Genomic DNA, 17,500 nt, shown 5'->3' on the forward strand with positions numbered 1-17,500 from the left:
AAGAGAGAGAGAGAGAGAGAGAGAGAAAGAGAGAGAGAGAGAGAGAGAAGAAAGAGAGAGAAAGAGAGAAAGAGAGAGAGAGAGAGAGAGAGAGAGAGACAGAGAGAGGAGAGAGAAGAGAAGAGAGAAGAGAGAGAGAGAAGAGAAAGAGAAGAGAGAGAGAGAGAGAGAGAAGAAAGAGAGAGAAAGAGAGAAGAGAAGAGAGAAGAGGAGAGAGAGGAGAGAGAGAGAAAGAGAGAAGAGAGAAGAAGAGAGAGAGAGGAGAGAGAGAGAGAGAGAGGAGAGAGAGAGAGAGAGGAGAGAGAGAGAAAGAAGAGAGAGAGAGAGAGAGAGAGAGAGAGAGAGAGAGAGATAAAGAGAGAGAGAGAGAGAGATAAAGAGAGAGAGAGAGAGAGATAAAGAGAGAGAGAGAGAGAGAGATAAAGAGAGAGAGAGAGAGAGATAAAGAGAGAGAGAGAGAGAGAGATAAAAGAGAGAGAGAGAGAGAGATAAAGAGAGAGAGAGAGAGAGGGAGAGAGATTCCTAGGATTGATAACAGTAATTTGTAACCAGCTGAACTATATGAATTTTTTATTTCATTTATAATTTGAACTTAGATATGGACTTCATATACAAACATAAATTTCTGTTCCAAAAAGCATTGTAAAATATGGCATGTACAAATATGTGTCAGGACATAATAATAACAGCTGTTGTAACAATATATTACAACACCCAAGTATTCATTAAAAAAAGATTTTACATTTAAATAAGCAAGTTACTCATACAAACCTGTTATAACAAGCAAATATGTTCAGTAATGATAAATCTTTATCAAGTTCTCTTTTCATCATGATGCAAATCATTAATTCACTATTGCTCACAAATCTTTGATTCAAAAAATTAAATACCACTACATAATAGATTTACATATAAAGCTAAGGTCAAATAAATCACTAGGCTATTGAATACTATAAATCACTGGTGATAGCAAAAGCATCTCTTGCATGAGGGACAATATATTCATTGCATACTGTCACTCATTAAGCCTCTTTATGGAAATTAGCATGTAACTTCAATTTCAATCCCCTTGGAATAGAAAGGATAAAGAAAACTAGTCATTTCCTCTGATAGAAAATATAAATTCCTTGCTTGTGAAGTCCATTTGTGATCTGCATTCCTGTTCACATTCCTCACTTCTGGAGAGTATGTGTGTAACGTGTTTCATGCGATTCATAGATGGAGACCTCCATTAATGAATTCCGCAATGACTGCCGATCTTTCAGCGATGATGTAATTGGATTTTGAAGGGTAGGAGACTTGTATCCCTTTGGTGAAGTACCGTCAACCAGGCCTTCCTTGAATGTTACTTTGGGCAACTTGACACGACCTGCAAGTCAAATGTGGATTTATGTATTTATGTAATGTAATATGAAAAGAAGTGATGCTAGACAGAAAGATGAATTTAATGATTAGGTGATATAAATAATAATTAGGGATTAACTATTATTAACAGTAATAATGTATACATGCACTCCTAATCTGATGACACACATGTACTCCCCACTATTAGTCCATATACACTGTTGAGTGTGGGTGAGAAAAATATTAACCCCAGCTTCAGCGATTACTTCATGTTGTTAGTGGGGTAAATTTTGCATTATAGTGGTAATAATGATAATCATATCTATAATTCCCTTTACATTCTAGAAAATATTTCAAAAAAAAAATTAATTTCATCTACAAACATCTTAACTATGATTTACATCACTATATTTTGCATCTCCCTCTTATCCCTTCCCTGTATTGGTGGCAAAAGGGGTATATAAAGAGGACCAGAGCAGATCTGAGTCACTTCAGCCCTCCACCTCTTCCTAACCATGGCCCTTCTTGCTTGCTTGCTTGAGATTTGCGAAGTTCTGGCTTCGCCCGGGCCTTTCACTTATGGCCCGGCCTTGGCCCTTCTTAAATACTCTTGTTGCCCTTCGACCATCTTACTACTCCCCTCATCAAAATAAAAGTGAACAACACTCACCCATCACCACCCAACTGCTGTCAACCTATTACTTTTCACCCAGTCTTCACACTCCCACCCTCTGCCATACCAACATAATTGCGCCAGAGATGAAAAGACAACTTTTCGATGAACAGCACAAATTCATCAATGCAAAAGAGCAAAAGCTCTTTGGAGATATGAAAGATCATTCAAAACACAAAATAGATTATATAAAAAATGCATGTGAAATATGAGAAAGAATCAAATGGCTTCATTATAGTTTCATTTGCTTTAGAAACAGATGAGAAAGAGGAAAAACCTTCCATATCTCCCCAAAGACACAAGAACCTACCTTTGTGCTTCATTACAAGGACAGGATGCTTGTCAGCAGGAATATCCCTGCGCTTTCGAGTTCTTTCATTTTCTTTATTTTCAAGTGAATCCTGCAAGAGAAAATAGCCACAAATAATATATAATATAATGTAGCCTTTAAAACCTTAAAATGTATCTCAATATCAACAGTGGGTAGACCATGAAACATCAGTGATTTATTGATCCTTAAATGTTTGTTAGAATATAGGCATAAATAAAGGGAAAAGGCAGTAAATCTTTCCTTTTCTGTTCTCTTTCCCCATTTACAATAGGTTAAATTTTAGCTAAAGGTCGGCAAAACCCAAGATACATTAGCATGTGCTGCTCTGCATGTGGCACCAAGCCAGTCACCAGGAAAAGGGCTCATGACATAATCAAATATGAAAAAGCATAAGTGACTTCTTTAACATGAGATGAGTGTAGTGAAAAAATATGGCCAAGGGATAGGTGGCACAAACAGCTCATCATGGAAAACTTTGGTCCCGGTATTTGCGACTGGAACATCCCATCAAGGAAAAATTTAGGAGGGGTGGGGTGAAGGGAAACCCCCCATCCCCTGTTACCCACTGGGAGATGGGGATGGGTGAAGATGTTAGGGGGAATGAGAGTGGGATGTGTTTGCATTGCCAGATTTTTTTTTTTTTTTTTCGTTTTTCTCTATATGTGCCTCGAGTACCGGGCACCAGTATTCCTTTTTTATTCCTTTCTTTTTGTTAGTGATAGTACACATGATGTTTGTCCACAAGGTAATGAAAATGTTGACAGTTCAGAATAGATGGTTACAATCTGAGATTGATTTGAGTGCACTTATTACTGTTTGATACCTTTTTGCAATAACAATTTAACTTTCTTTGATAATTTTTTGTTTTCTCTCTTTCACAAAAGTATGCTTCAGGAACTAAGGTTCATAAGTCCTATTTGTAAAGTATGAACACTATAGAGTTATTGTTAGTCTTTATCCCTGTTCTTCCCCCCCCCCCCTCTTTTTTGCCCCTCCTCCCCCCCCAAAAAAAAAAAAATCCAATTAAAATTGTATAAATTCAAACACAGTGTTGTATCCTTCACCTACTCACCACAACGACAGGAGCTGAAGTGTACATTGCTCTTGGAAGGACATGTTTCCTATTAACATCAACTGGCTCCAAGGTTCCATCCTCATCAGAATCAATCTGTAATTATTAACTATACTTAAGAAAAAAAACTGTTGAAGAGGGAGACAGAGAAAGAAAATGAAAAGATAGAAAAAAAAATAAATAAATAAAGATAAGACAGGAGAAGGAACTACCTGCAGTACAGATAAAAGGCAAATGAAGCTTATGGGACATAAAAGATAGTAAACTTTCGAAGTCAGAAAAAAATCTTTAAAGTATGTATGAATAAAAAGAGAATACTTCCCAATTTGAAAAGTATAAACCTACAAGGAAGGAATGCACTTTAGCAATCTTCTTAATGTGTCCATAGAAAAAAATATATATATATTTACCTGTGCATTATTCATCTTGGAGGCTAACTTCTCAAGGTCACCCTGGATCTTACTGAGGGCTGCTTTCCTCTGTAATTCTGAATCCTCTCGAGTTCTTTTAGCCAGGTGCTGGGGCGAATTCTGGCTTCTGGCAAGTGGAGAGTGAAGAGAAACTGGGCTCTCTGACTGGATTTTGACTGGACTGATTTTGTGCTTTGGCTTGATGTTCACAACCAAGGGTGGGGGAGGATTTTCCTTGAGATACTTTGCAACAGGACTAACAATACTCATCCCTTGCTTGAACCTCAGATTTTTTGGAGTTTTCACTGATGGAGAATGGATCTTGCTTGCTGAAGACACTTGCATTCTGGTTCTTGTACTCTTCCCCTGTGGTGTGGAGAATTTGTTTATCTGATGAATTGGTAAACTTGATATTGGCTTGATATTGGCTCTAACAACCGGAGGACGTGGTGGAAGGCCAGTCCTGCCACTGTTAAGTCTCATTGAGGCTTCTGATGGGGAGTTTTTCTTTTGAGAGGTGAAGGTTTTTGTCAATGGAGAATTTGGCTGAGATCTGAAACCTGTAACTGACTGTACTGGAGTTCTAACAAGTGACTCTCCCACTTTTGATGTCCTGTATATATTTGTCAGAGAACCTGATCTATACAAGCCTGACTCATTTACCACTCTTGGTCCAGTCTGCTTCACAACCTTCTTAGTTGTGTCTACTTTTGAGACCTTCGGAGTTAATGAAAGCGGACTTGGTTTAAGTCTACTAATGCTTACAGGCTTAGACACTGGGCTTCTTTTCTGCATTTTGGCACGGGCTTCCTCTGGGTGCTTCTGTAAGTTCACAGTTTTGCAAATTTAAATTCCTTGGTGGTTTAGGTGGTGCTTCCTTCTGCTTTTTGTGTGACAGGACTGATGGTGACCTGATCTCATTCATTTCAACAGTCTCGGGACTCTGAACAAAAATCATAGGTTTCTCAACATCTTCCCTTAGAGAAGAAGATCGCGTTGAGTCCATATTTGGTTGAAAGTTTGAAATGGTGCTTGCTACGCTTGATTTTCGTGGGCTCACAATGCTTTCAGATTCATCATTATCATCTACCCCAGAATGCTCTGCATACGCTTTCCTTTCAGTGCCGTATATGTCCCCAGAAGAAGGAACTTTTCCCTTGGCCTCATCACTTTCTGCCTTGTTTTTTTCTCCATAATTGAGGCCATACTTGAGCATCATTTCCATCTCTTCTATAGTATCGTTGAACTTCTGATCTGGAGAAGATTCACCATCTGACCCATTATCACTTGATGAATCCAGATCATCTTTTGGCATGTAGCTGAACGTTGAACCACCATGAGAGTGACACACAGGAATGTTATTCACTTGAATATCTCCAGATCCACTAGTACAGTTAGATAGATTCTGAACATCAGCATTAGAAACTGCAGAAGGTGTGGGTTGAGATGAAAATGATGCTGGTTCAGAATCTGACTGTGAGAAAATAATTGCCCTGTTGGCAGGGCCATAACTATCAATGCCTGATTCTCCTAAATTCTGAGATGAAGATGAATACGATGAAGTAACTGAAGTCAGTGGATGTGGAAGTATTTTTCGCAGAGAAAGTAAGGAAGTTGGAGGTGGAGTCACTGTAAATTTAAACTTTGGATCTGCCTCTATTTTCATTAGTGGTCCTTTTGGTGGAGGTGTGACAGGGGAAACGGAATCATCTGCCTCACAGGAATCCTCCCTTTCTGTTTTAGGCTGATCTGTGGCACATAGATTATCAGTATCATTTTTATGAAGGAAGACTGAATCATCCCCTTCTGAATTTCTGGAAGAGGGAGTATCTGGAAGGTTCCTCCCCATTTCAGAACCATTGATCAAGCACATATCAGATCCTGAGGAAGGGAAATGTGTGAACACAGAGTCACTGCCCTCAGAAAGAAATTCACATGTACTAGAGGAATATTTTTTCAAGCTTGATCTACTCTGCTGATCTTTAATATCTGGGAAAACCTTTTTATCAGTGGTACATATGTGCTCAAGATCATGTGGGTAATTTTTCTCTTCTATAATGAATTCATCAAAAATATTTGCCTCATTCACATTAATAACTTCAAGACTACTGTAATAACTTTCGCGTGGCTTAACTAGCTTTTTGGTGTGAGTTAGCTCATGAACATAACCTTCTATTTGTGATTTACTTGAGAATCTGGAAGTGTAACTTTTCAAAAGAGAGGTATCTGTGTCTAATTCACCTATTTTTTCTCCCTCTAATGATGATAGTGTTTCCTGCACATCATTAACACATGACTTTTCTTGGGTCACTGCTTTAGAATCTTTCAACTTATCATAACTGGTAATTTTCTTTTCAGTCTCTGGGCTCTCTTCTCCTTTTAAAAACACCTGTTTCTTTGTCACTCTCGTTACATGTCTGTGACATACAGCTTTCTATCTTGTTTGGAGAATCTACATGTTTGGGGACTGCTCTTTTAAATACTGTGTTTCCTATGCTGTTTATCTGGCTACTCTCAGAATTTTCCTTATAAAATTCATTCTCCATTTCTTGATCCACATTGCATACATTATCCTGCTCTCCTATTACACGAGCATCACCAACCAGAGAACTTTCATCACTACAAGTTACTTCATGACTTACAATTGAATCACAGGGATCTGTATCTCTGTATTCAGTCTTGGTGTTTTCTGCATCTACTACAGACCTAGATGCCGTCTTTGCTTTCTCTTGGGTTTTTGGGCTCATCTGACGGTCTGGCTCCAGTGTGTCCACTTCAGATTCTGATATTTCTATTTCACTGGGTTCTGATTCTTTACTATTCATAGATGATCCCTTGTTTGGAGAATCTACATGTTTATGGTCTGCCCTCCCTTTTGCAATGCTTCCTATGTTGTTTACCTGGCTACTCTCAGAATTTTCATTATAACACTCACTCTGCATTTCTTGATCCACATTGCATACATTATCTTGCTTTCCTATTACATGAGCATCATCACCCAGAGAACTTTCATCACTACAAGTGACTTCCTGGCTTACACAGGGATCTGTATCTCTGTATTCAGTCTTGGTGTTTTCAGCATCTACTACGGAACTCGATAGGGTCTTTGCTTCCTCTTGGGCTTTTGGGCTCATCTGAAGGTCTGCCTCTGGTGCATCAACATCAGATTCTGAGATTTCCATTTCATTGGGCTCTAATTCTTCAATATTCCTAGATGATCCCTCCTCTGATGTTCTACAATATGAGTCAGAGTGCAAAGCACTGTCACTACTTTCACATGATGCTTCAATTCTAGAGACAAGGTTGACTTCTGGTGCTGAGTTATGATGTAATGAATCAGTTTCAGAACTTCCTGAATTACTGTGAAATATTTCACTCTCAGTCCCATATGCCTTATTTTCCAGTTTTGCATTGGACTGTGATTGAAAGACAAACAAGGGCTTGACATTGCTTTGCAGTGAATCTGAAGGTGAGGCCAAGACTTCTGTGGATTCAGCAAGACCTGACGATTGTGAAGAACTGTTTGCCATAGATCCTTCCCAATGAGAACTTTCCTCACCAGCAGAAGATGAAAGGGCACCACAGGCACTATACCCATGCACAATAAGGGAGGTAGTACTGTCATTATCACACCCTTTACCTTCCTCCTCCAAGGATGCTAGGGATGGTCTGAAAAGGAGGAGGTAGATTGCAATGTAGAATAACACTGAGGCCAGGAAAATATCTTATGAATTCATCTAGTTTCATAGGTATTCCAAAATGAATGATAGAAGCTATAAATAGGAGGGGAAGAACCTGAGATATCCTCTACATGCTATGTAAGACTTTAAGAATTTGCCAAAAAATGTATCAAGTATACACTTTAACTTTCTATAACCAGAAGTTACTTACCACATCTATACACAGACTAGATGGCTTAAAAATCATCACACACTGTGCAAAAACAGCAATCACACAAAACACAAAAAACACAAAAAAAACAGGCGCACACGCACACACACTCACTCACTCACATTCACACTCTTACAGATCATAGAAAAAGCAAACACACATGCACACACTCATACTCACAAACTGTATACATGGTACCAGTTTATTCTTATTTCTATCAATGATTTACAGTCAAACATAAGAATACACAGCCATTTGAGTATTGTCAAACAAAACAAATATACAAAGATGTGAACAAACAAGGATTCATGCCAAATTGTAAAAAAGCAAAAAAACTCATTCAAATGCATTGTACCTGAAATAGGGAATTTAATACCACCAAGTGCTATGTAACCAAAGACTATGAGAGCAAAATCTACCCCTACATCAGTACAAGGTGAATCACTGTTATGGTGTTCTTCATTTAAGCAAAGATAAGCTGGAAAAGCTTCAATAAGCAGCCACTAGAAAGGCACCACCTAAAAGGGATTTGAACTACAAAGATGTGCTGAAAAAAATTAAACCCATTTGAGGAAAGAAGAAAATGGGTAACTAAATTATACTTTACATGTGGAAGAATTTGTTGTTTTCAACAAAAGAGGAACATGAGGTCAAAGTTAAATGTTCAGAATAAAGAATGACAACAGCTATGTCCAAAATTCAATTTTCCAAACAGAAATATTGATAAAAGAAATAAAATTCTATATGCCAGAAACATCTATAAAGAAAGTTATATAATAACCTAAATGGATGAAATTGATGTAGGATACATCAGTTTATATTACTGTGCACTCTGGAGCTTCAGCCTGGAGTTTCTGGAGGAGGAAATCTCACAGCAGTAAATTATGAAAAGACCTAAAAATGACAACCCACGAGACAGCCCCTAATGCTCAAAGTTGACTGAGCACCTGGTTGCTCTGCAAGAGCACCAACACTTCAAAAAAGGCTGGCAACATCAAGGGTTCAGGGCAAAGCAGACCTCTCGGCTACATGTATAACATACTTTACAGTGCATGCAACAGTGTAACATAGGAGAGGCAACAAGAACAAGAAATCGACCAGCACTACAGCACCCTTCAGCATCACAACATGAAAAGTCTTTCTTGTTCATGTCATCACAGACAACCACCTCCCCAAGAGGGTTTCTAGACCTACATCAATGAGGCTGTACCCCACAATAAATGCAGATGGTAAAAGCAGTGTTAATACAAACAACACTGCAGGTCCCTGCACGCTGAAGCACCAATGTGACCTGACAACTACAGAATATATATACTTCAATGTATTTCTTTCATTATGCCCTGAGGAACTCTGACTTATTGGATCAGATATATTATTCATTGACACAATAGTTATTTATAAAAATAATAATAAAATCATTTAGAGCTTTTTGACAAAAAAGTTAAAATATAACAATATTCTCTCAAATAGGTATGAAACTAAAGTCAGTGCGAATCTAAACATTAAAATGTTTAAATTAAATATGACATCAAAGATATATCAGTCACAGTATCAAATAATAGTTATAACAACTGAAACTGGAGTTAAATAACACACCATGATTCCTAAAAGCAACTGGTGAATCTCTGTGACCTCTGAAATAGGAAACTGGAATGTGCCCACTTTTTCCTTTATCAATGGCACAAAGAAACCACACAACAACCACACACTTCATAATTACACCACCAACATGACATGTGGCTTGTAAAGACACTGACAAACACACAAGACTTACAGACACACATACAAACACCAGGGTTGGAAAAAAGCATGTTATAAGTATTTTCTGACATACAAAAAGATTTATTTATGACCTATATGGTAAGCATAAGCTATGAAGCTACATATATACAAAAAAGTCAAATATCTGGGAAAAATAAATAAATAAATAAATAAAAATAAAAGCCAGTACACAAAGCTCTATTTTCTAGCTCTCCAATAATACCATACATACAGTACAAACTTTAGGAAACTATACAGATAACTAAACTGTATTTTTTTTTTTTGTACAACCAAGAATTCAATACAATCTGACAGGCAGTACTATAAAAATTACTACAATTATCTGTTAATTCTATATACAAGTAAATATATATCAGTAAACAAACAAACAGATAAATAAATAAGCATTACCGTGAGGATCTTCTCCGGAACAAAGGTGGCCCAGATGAAAAAAGTTCTGTTCTTCTGTTCTTCAGCTTTGAGGAGATCTCTTGTTCTTTGACTGTTACAGGTCCAAAGAAGATCTCTTCATCACTGTCACTATCCATGTTCTCTGGAAACAGATAAGGAGACAGATTGCAATACAAGAACTATATATAAATAAACAAATGAATGATAAAACACAAATCAGCTTCTTTTTCTTCTTCTATGGACATTCTTCCAACACCTCTGTGGGGTCGTCAGTGTGGTGTTCTGCCTCAATTCATGGTTAAAGCCAGTGTTTTACATCTGGATGCCCTTCCTGCCGCCAACCCCCTCCATTCATCCAGGCTTGGGACCGACATTCCACTGAGTTGTGGACTCCCATGGGTGAGCAGATAGATGTGTGTGTGTGTTGTGTGTGTGTGTTGTGTGTGTGTGTGTGTGTGTGTGTGTGTGTGTGTGTGTGTGTTGTGGCTGCATGTGTGCATGTGTGTGTGCTTGTGTGTGTGTGTGTGTGCATGTGTGTGTGTTGTGGTGTGGTTGTGTGTGTGTGTGTGTGTGTTGTGGTGTGTGTGCTGTGTGTGTGTGTGATGTGTGTGTGTGCATGTGTGTGTGTGTGTGTGTGTGCATGTGTGTGTGTGTGCACGTGTGTGTGGTGTGTGTGCATGTGTGTGTGTGTGTGTGTGTGTGTTGCATGTGTGTGTGTGTGTGTGTGTGTGTGTGCATGTGTGTGTGTGATGTGTGTGTGTGCAAGTGTGCATTGTGCATGTGTGTGTGTGTGATGCATGTTGTATCATGTGTGCATGTGTTGTGATTGTGTGTGTGTGCTTGATTGTGCAGGTGTGTGTGTATGCTGTGTGTGTGGTGTGTGTGTGTGTGTGTGTGTGCTTGATGTGTGTGAATGCATGTGTCTATGCATGTGTGGATGCATGTGTGGATGCCTGTGTGCATGTGTGCATGTGTGTGTGCATGTGTGCGTGTGTGTGTGTGTGTATGTGTGTGTGTATGTGTGTGTGTGTGCATGTGTGCATATGTGTGTGTGCATATATGTATGCATGTGCACATATGCATGTGTATGTTTATGTAAGTATATACGTATGTATGTATGTGTGCGTGTGTGTATGGGAGGGGTGGGTGCATGCACGGGCACTGCAAAAATGTTTTATTAAAAAATAGACTTCTTAACTTCTGAAACAGGATGTGTGGTAAATGAATTTCTAATATAGAGAATTATAGTGGGTTAGAGTAAATAAGATTTTTATCATTACCATTATTTAGTCACTCATGTCTCCAAAGTTCAATTTCTTTATTCCCTGTGTATCAAATAACTTTTAGTCACTACTACCAGATTTGGCACTCCAACAAAGACCAGCATACAGTATATTCTGACAAAACTGAGTTTGTAAAATTAGCAATTTATCTCCATATCAGGAACCTGTCCAAGCTGTCATAAGAGCCATGGCAGTCATTTTTATTTGTATTATTCCGTGTGGTTAGTGGGACTGGAGCCTTCATACTTATTGAGTGTTCGGGAACTTGAGATTCTGGTGCCACAAGTAATTAGGACCCCATCTTTATCAACCACAGACCCACAGAATCTGTAGGTTGAGGCTATGCATCATGTAAGAGTTCATATTGTACAATTTCTATCACAGATTATGCAAGTCTCATGTTGATTTGAACAGACCATTACCATTGTAATTACAAGTAAAACACCCTATCTTGAAAGCCACTGTCAACATCACCCAAACGTTTACCAATGATATAATGAAAAAGAAAAAAATATATATTTGTATATAGCTGATAACGGCAAACTGTTATGTGCACTTAGGTATCACAAATAAATTAATTCTTCACTAAACCTTGCCTAAGGACACTATTGCAAAATATTATGGTATATGCCATTATATAATAAATAGGAGCCACATAAGACCTAAAACAATACAAAACAAAAATATACGTTATAAATGCCTGCGAAACGAGCTTTGAAAAGCTTCCATACAATCACACTGAAGGATAAGACAGAAATACTTTACAAATAATTTACTAACGGAGTGGATCTCACTGCTAAACTAAAAAATGAAAAACGCACAGAATGAGACCGAAAATCCTCTGAACTCCACTGAACGGTTAAAGCCTAACCAGAAAACTGTTATTTCCACAAAGCCCGTAACGCTCGCAAGTTCACACACGTCCCTCCTTCGGCTTCATCTTTGTCCACACATTTCCCTCGTATATCCCGCTAAATACAAGTTACCGCACCTCTTTTACACTCCCCAAACTCTCTCGGCGACAAGACCTTGTAAATGATATATTACCCGAGAAGCAACGAGGGGATCTTACCTTTCAAAATCAGGAAAATACAAAGGTGAGCGCGAGAGGAGATTTAAAAGGCGGCGGTTAAAGTCTCGCTCGCAGTCAGCTGGCATCGCGGTTGCCGGCGAGGGTTTTCCTGCGGCCGACAGGAGGGGAAACCCAGACGAAACAAAAATTATTATTGTTATTATTATTATTATTATTATTATCTTATTATTATTATTATTATTATTATTATTATTATTATTATTATTGTTGTTGTTGTTATTATTATTATTATTATTATTATTATTATTATGTTGTGTGTGTGTGTGTGTGTGTGTGTGTGTGTGTGTGTGTGTGTTGTGTGTGTGTGTGTGTGTGTGTGTGTGTGTGTGTTGTGTTGTGTGTGTGTGTGTGTGTGTGTGTGTGTGTGTGTGTGTTGTGTGTGTGTGTGTGTTTGTGTGACCAATGTGCAGATAACTACACACACACACACACACACACACACACACACACACACACACACACACACACACACACACACACACACACACACACACACACACACACACACACACACACACACACACGCATACACATACGCATACACATACACATACACATACACACACACACATACATACACAGTGTGTGTGTGTGTGTGTGTGTGTGTGTGTGTGTGTGTGTGTGTGTCCTGTGTATGAATATATTTATTTATTCATACATGCACTTATATATACCTACCTACATACATACATATATATATATATATATATATATATATATATATATATATATATATATATATATCATTCATTATATATATATATATATATATATACATAGATATTTATTTTCTTTTCTTTTCTTTTCTCAAGATTACTGCAAGGGGGGGGGGGAAGTTGTGTAAATGGGCAAATAAAAGCAGGAATCAGAGGAAGATTGGGTGAAGAGAGAGCGAGAAAGAAAGAAAGGAAGGAAGGAAGGAAGAAGAAGAAGAAGAAGAAGAAGAAGAAGAAGAAGAGAGAGAGAGAGAGAGAGAGAGAGAGAGAGAGAGAGAGAGAGAGAGAGAGAGAGAGAGAGAGAGAGAGAGAGAGAGAGAGAGAGAGCAGATACATGAATACACAATTCAAACTGTTCTTACGTCTTTTCCACTCTGTAAGATAAGTGACTTGACTTTCCTTGAGGCAGGGGCGAGTTGACCACCCACAGGCGAACAGCTTTACGTTGTTGTTGAGGTTAAATAAAAATTTGTAGTGGGTTACAAAATTATTTACTGTGTTCCAGATATTCAAATTCAAATCATAATTCACTCAAGATCCAGTTTGTGAAAAAAGATACCAATACTGGGCCGCAACAATAAGAAATGTGGTCCTCTCTCAACAGGGCCTCCCATACAGACACACGAGCCTTACACTCACACTTCACACTTAGATTTCTAATTGAATACATATCCTACCGATCCCAAACGTTTCCCTCAAACTATTCCATCGACTTAAATATTTCACTATCTTAAACATTCTGTAACCTGAATGACCAATCATTTATCCAAGTCCCCCCCTCCCGCCTTGCCTCAATACCCTACGTGTTTTCTGTTTCTTCTCGTTTTCTTTTCCTCGTCGGTGGCGGGAAGGGCGGCCGTGTAAACAAGGTTCTCTGAAGACGTACGCAAAGACCCCAACAAAAAAAGGACAAAACTAAACTTATACGTATGATATAAGAAGAAAGAGGAATCATGAAAGGGTTCCTGGGAATATAGGCAGAAAAAAAGAGAGTCTGAAACCCTATAAAAGAAGGAAGAAGAAGGAGAAACCAGGCTCAGCGCCGCCCGGAGGAAAGCGCCATGGAGAAGGTTATCCTCTTCTTATCAACGGGTAATATTATTGTGAAAAGGGAGTTGGCGCGATTTATGATTGAATTGCATTGGTTGGAATCAGTGGTTGCGTCGAGGGTTCTCTTGTAATGCCAGGTGTGAGGGTACTTGTTTTGCGGAACTACGAGTTTTGAATAAGTGTTCATAAGTTCATAAGTTTTCTAATTAAATTGGTATTCGTCATAAAATTACATGCTTGGTAATGGTGGCTTATGTTTACCGTTTGGAACAGGTATTTCAGGATCGTAAATTATAATCAAGAGTTAAAACGGGTGTAATGTGTAAGTAAAGAGGGATGAAGATTTTGGCTTGGCTTGGTAGTAGCAAAGTCAGGAATGGTTTACGAAATGACTGCACCCCAGACTATTACTTCTGTAAACATCCATGGGGTCAAAAATCATTTCTCTGAACCGCATCCAGCCACTGTGGAATTAGACTGTTAATTTAATTATAGTTTTAAGTGATTTAGCACATGAAGTACCAAGGTCCGTACAATCCATGATTCAGATCTTGTAAATTCATTTTTCCAAATTATTTATTTTCTGTTGATGGTTATATACTCGACAATAGAGTTTGGAGGAGAATGAGGTCCAGCTTGCTAACATCATGCACATGTATTTAAGAAACTCCAACTCTAGTTCTCATTGAGTTAGTATTTTTGTATATTCCTGTTTATACATATCCATATCTGTCTTTCACTTGCCTTATAACTCAGTACTGTAGTGCTTAAAAGATTATTTTATTGGTTATCTGTACTAGAGAGGGAGAACCAATACATCACCAAGGAACTAGAGGCAGCCATTGAGTGCATAAGGAAAGAGGATGTAAAAAGCACCTCAAGTTGCCACCTCGTTCGCCTCGCAACGTCTGCAGTTCAGGGAGTCCGTGATGGAGATGCAAATGCACACGATGGTCACACAGTTAGCCTTTGGCATGAGTGGTCCAAGACGGATGCACTTGATGAATATTATGCCAGTGTGCAGAGAGAAGAGAGGGAACCCAGTGAAGCACATGATCAGGAACATGTATTCAGGTATGAATATTAATGTTATATAAATGTTTGCACAGTTTGTAGAATGGACGAAGAATCAGACAGTTTCATAAACAAATTTCTTATTTCTTCTTCTTCTTTTTCTTTTTCTTCAGGTACAATGACTTTTTTCTTCTTGCTGAGGCAGTACACAAGTTTGCCGATAGTTTAGAAGACACAGGAAGTTACCTGCTCTATGTCTTTTGGTGTGTGGACAAATATGTGCCAAATCCCAGGTATGTTATGAAAAGCAATAGTATTCAGTAGAATGATAAGGAAACAAAACAATAAGACATCTATATAAAAATGTGATAATATAGATAGTTGATATATATATTTATTACTTTCATATCTTTTAAAATTGTCCAATTATCATCTAAGGCTTCTTTTATTATCCTGCAGTGAAGTTCCAGAGTTTTATGGCAGTTTAAGAAGGCTTGAACAGTGGCACTTTGGTGGCTTGTATATCTCTTGTGCAAATCAAATGTTAGTGTCAGAATGGCCAGACTATTTACCACTTCACATCACTACAGGCTGTTCCCAGGTGAGTTTCATAAACTGCATGATTCCAGCATTTGAGAGAGGTAGATGAATTGAAGTAAAGGGCAGCTCCTTTTTTTTCAACACCAATTGATTTTCCAGTATAATGATATATGTGATGTAATAGTCAAGAGTACGTCGGTTTACTATCACTTTGTTTCTTCTCCCAAGATAATAGAGACTATTGTAAGCACCATGTGGAGAGGTCAACTAGCAGTCACTGAAGAAGGAACAGGGAGTTCCATGGTTCTCCCTGAATGCATTGTGCAGTGCATTAGTGGCCAGCCTGCATTGGGAGCAGATCCTAAACAGGTTTGGCAACTTCTATGAATGTGTTTTTAAATTGGTGATAGAAGTTTTTTTTCCAAAAATATTTAAAGGCTGGTTGAATGGGTCAAGTCCATAAATGGCTAATAATTTTATAAACTAAATTACTATGCCAAAGTCCAAGAAAATGCAGAAATGTGTCAGATTTTTAACAATTTAATATTCATGATCATTTTTCTAAAATACTTTAAATTTTTCACCTCTACCTTGTGCATATTAGAAGGTTTAATGTCATTTCTTGTATAATGTGTGCTCAGTGTCTCACTGGGCTAAGGTATCCAAGTGCTGTTCTTAAGGGAAAATGTGACACTTAGGGTAAAAAAAATTGCTAATCTCAAACAAGTGCTCATAATGCTCCTCAACCATTTAGAAATCATTTTTATATATTTTGCAAACTTTTAGGCAGATAAGAGGGATAGAGCGTCTAAAGCTCAGGTGTGGGAGGGTAGCAGTTTGGACCTAATATATGGGTAGAACATAGGTGATTTTCCTCAGATATATCTTATCAAAACAAAACTGCTTTAACATTTAAAAGATAAAGCTTTCGTTATTTTCTTTGTGTATATCCTTACATAACATATAGATCATTAGAATCTGTTTTCCAGGGACCATTGTACATGCTGCCAACAGCAGAAGTAGTAGCAGACTTCGACATTGGTACTCTTCCTTGGGTATACCTGCGTCATGGTGGTATATATGACATGGTGCCAGCACTGCACACAGATCCTGAAGAACAAGAGGAAGTTGTGGCAATGTTAGATGTACTGACTGGTCAGGCTGGTGTAAGTGATACTAATGCAATAGTTACTCAGATGTATCCAATTCTGACTCCTAGAACCACTGTAGCAAAAGGCCCCCCCCCCCTTCCCTCCACTTCATTTCATTTATTGTTTACATTTCGTGACTGATCTTAATGTTGCCAAACTTCAGTTGCTGTAATGTCAGGGCAAAATGCAGCAAAAAGTATATATTATTTTAACTCACCCAGATTGCAACATTGGTTCGCCTGAGGTACTCACCCCTGCCCCCAGTTCTGGAAGGAGTCAAGTCACTCACCACAGAAGAATGGAAAAGATGTAATGTGGAAGGACAGTTTGAGTTAACACCAAGCTTGCACTTCAAAGGTTACCATCTCATTCTTAACATGATCATCCTGAGTGAGGGAGCACAGAAAGGAAAGGTTGGTAAAGCATATTTCACTATTTACATATGTGGGCAAAGCTCTCTAGGTGACCAAAGTATTTTTGTCAGCTTAGAAAAGAAAAAAAAAGGAATGAGTGATTCCTCTCTTTTGTGAATGTAGGAATAGTATTCTCATTAATATCCCACTGGTTGTCTATCCTCTCAGGCTCTGCTAGTAAGCCTGCAGGATCCAAGTGCTTGTGGGGAAGATGTTATAAAGTTCTTCAGTAAAGCAAATCTTCCAATGCAAGTAAGTTGTTCACTTTTTTTTTTTTTTTACCTCTTTCTTTTTTTCTAAACATCTTTACTTGTTGATATACTTTCCAGTTTTTATTCAATACTAGC

The 17,500-nt window shown here is 38.2% G+C and overlaps 3 protein-coding genes across 4 annotated transcripts in view; 1 reads left to right on the forward strand and 2 right to left on the reverse strand.

Moving 5' to 3' along the window:
* Positions 1-448: 448 nt before the first annotated feature.
* Positions 449-4,765, reverse strand: LOC119583059. Its single transcript, XM_037931572.1, has 4 exons — positions 3,831-4,765; positions 3,421-3,516; positions 2,328-2,418; positions 449-1,369 (listed from the first exon to the last, which is right to left on the reverse strand). The coding sequence occupies exons 1-4, from the start codon at positions 4,623-4,625 to the stop codon at positions 1,173-1,175; spliced, it is 1,179 nt and encodes a 392-aa protein (XP_037787500.1). The 5' UTR covers positions 4,626-4,765; the 3' UTR covers positions 449-1,172.
* A 989-nt stretch (positions 4,766-5,754) lies between these two features.
* LOC119583049 lies at positions 5,755-12,356 on the reverse strand. The gene is made up of 3 exons (XM_037931565.1): positions 12,249-12,356; positions 9,894-10,035; positions 5,755-7,499 (listed from the first exon to the last, which is right to left on the reverse strand). Exons 2-3 carry the CDS (start codon positions 10,028-10,030, stop codon positions 6,185-6,187), a joined length of 1,452 nt encoding a protein of 483 aa, XP_037787493.1. The 5' UTR covers positions 10,031-10,035; positions 12,249-12,356; the 3' UTR covers positions 5,755-6,184.
* A 1,453-nt stretch (positions 12,357-13,809) lies between these two features.
* Positions 13,810-17,500, forward strand: part of LOC119583069 (mdm2-binding protein-like) — a 12,382-nt gene continuing 8,691 nt past the window's right edge. For both annotated transcript variants that reach the window (XM_037931582.1, XM_037931588.1), the window contains exons 1-8: positions 13,810-14,077; positions 14,836-15,109; positions 15,223-15,342; positions 15,509-15,650; positions 15,818-15,958; positions 16,579-16,755; positions 16,962-17,153; positions 17,322-17,405. In XM_037931582.1, the coding sequence (XP_037787510.1) occupies positions 14,047-14,077; positions 14,836-15,109; positions 15,223-15,342; positions 15,509-15,650; positions 15,818-15,958; positions 16,579-16,755; positions 16,962-17,153; positions 17,322-17,405 (1,161 nt within the window). In that variant the 5' untranslated portion in view covers positions 13,810-14,046. The remainder of the gene's footprint in view (positions 14,078-14,835; positions 15,110-15,222; positions 15,343-15,508; positions 15,651-15,817; positions 15,959-16,578; positions 16,756-16,961; positions 17,154-17,321; positions 17,406-17,500) is intronic.

Source organism: Penaeus monodon, chromosome 2 (genome assembly GCF_015228065.2).
Source record: "Penaeus monodon isolate SGIC_2016 chromosome 2, NSTDA_Pmon_1, whole genome shotgun sequence".
Taxonomy (NCBI): Eukaryota; Metazoa; Arthropoda; class Malacostraca; order Decapoda; family Penaeidae; genus Penaeus; species Penaeus monodon.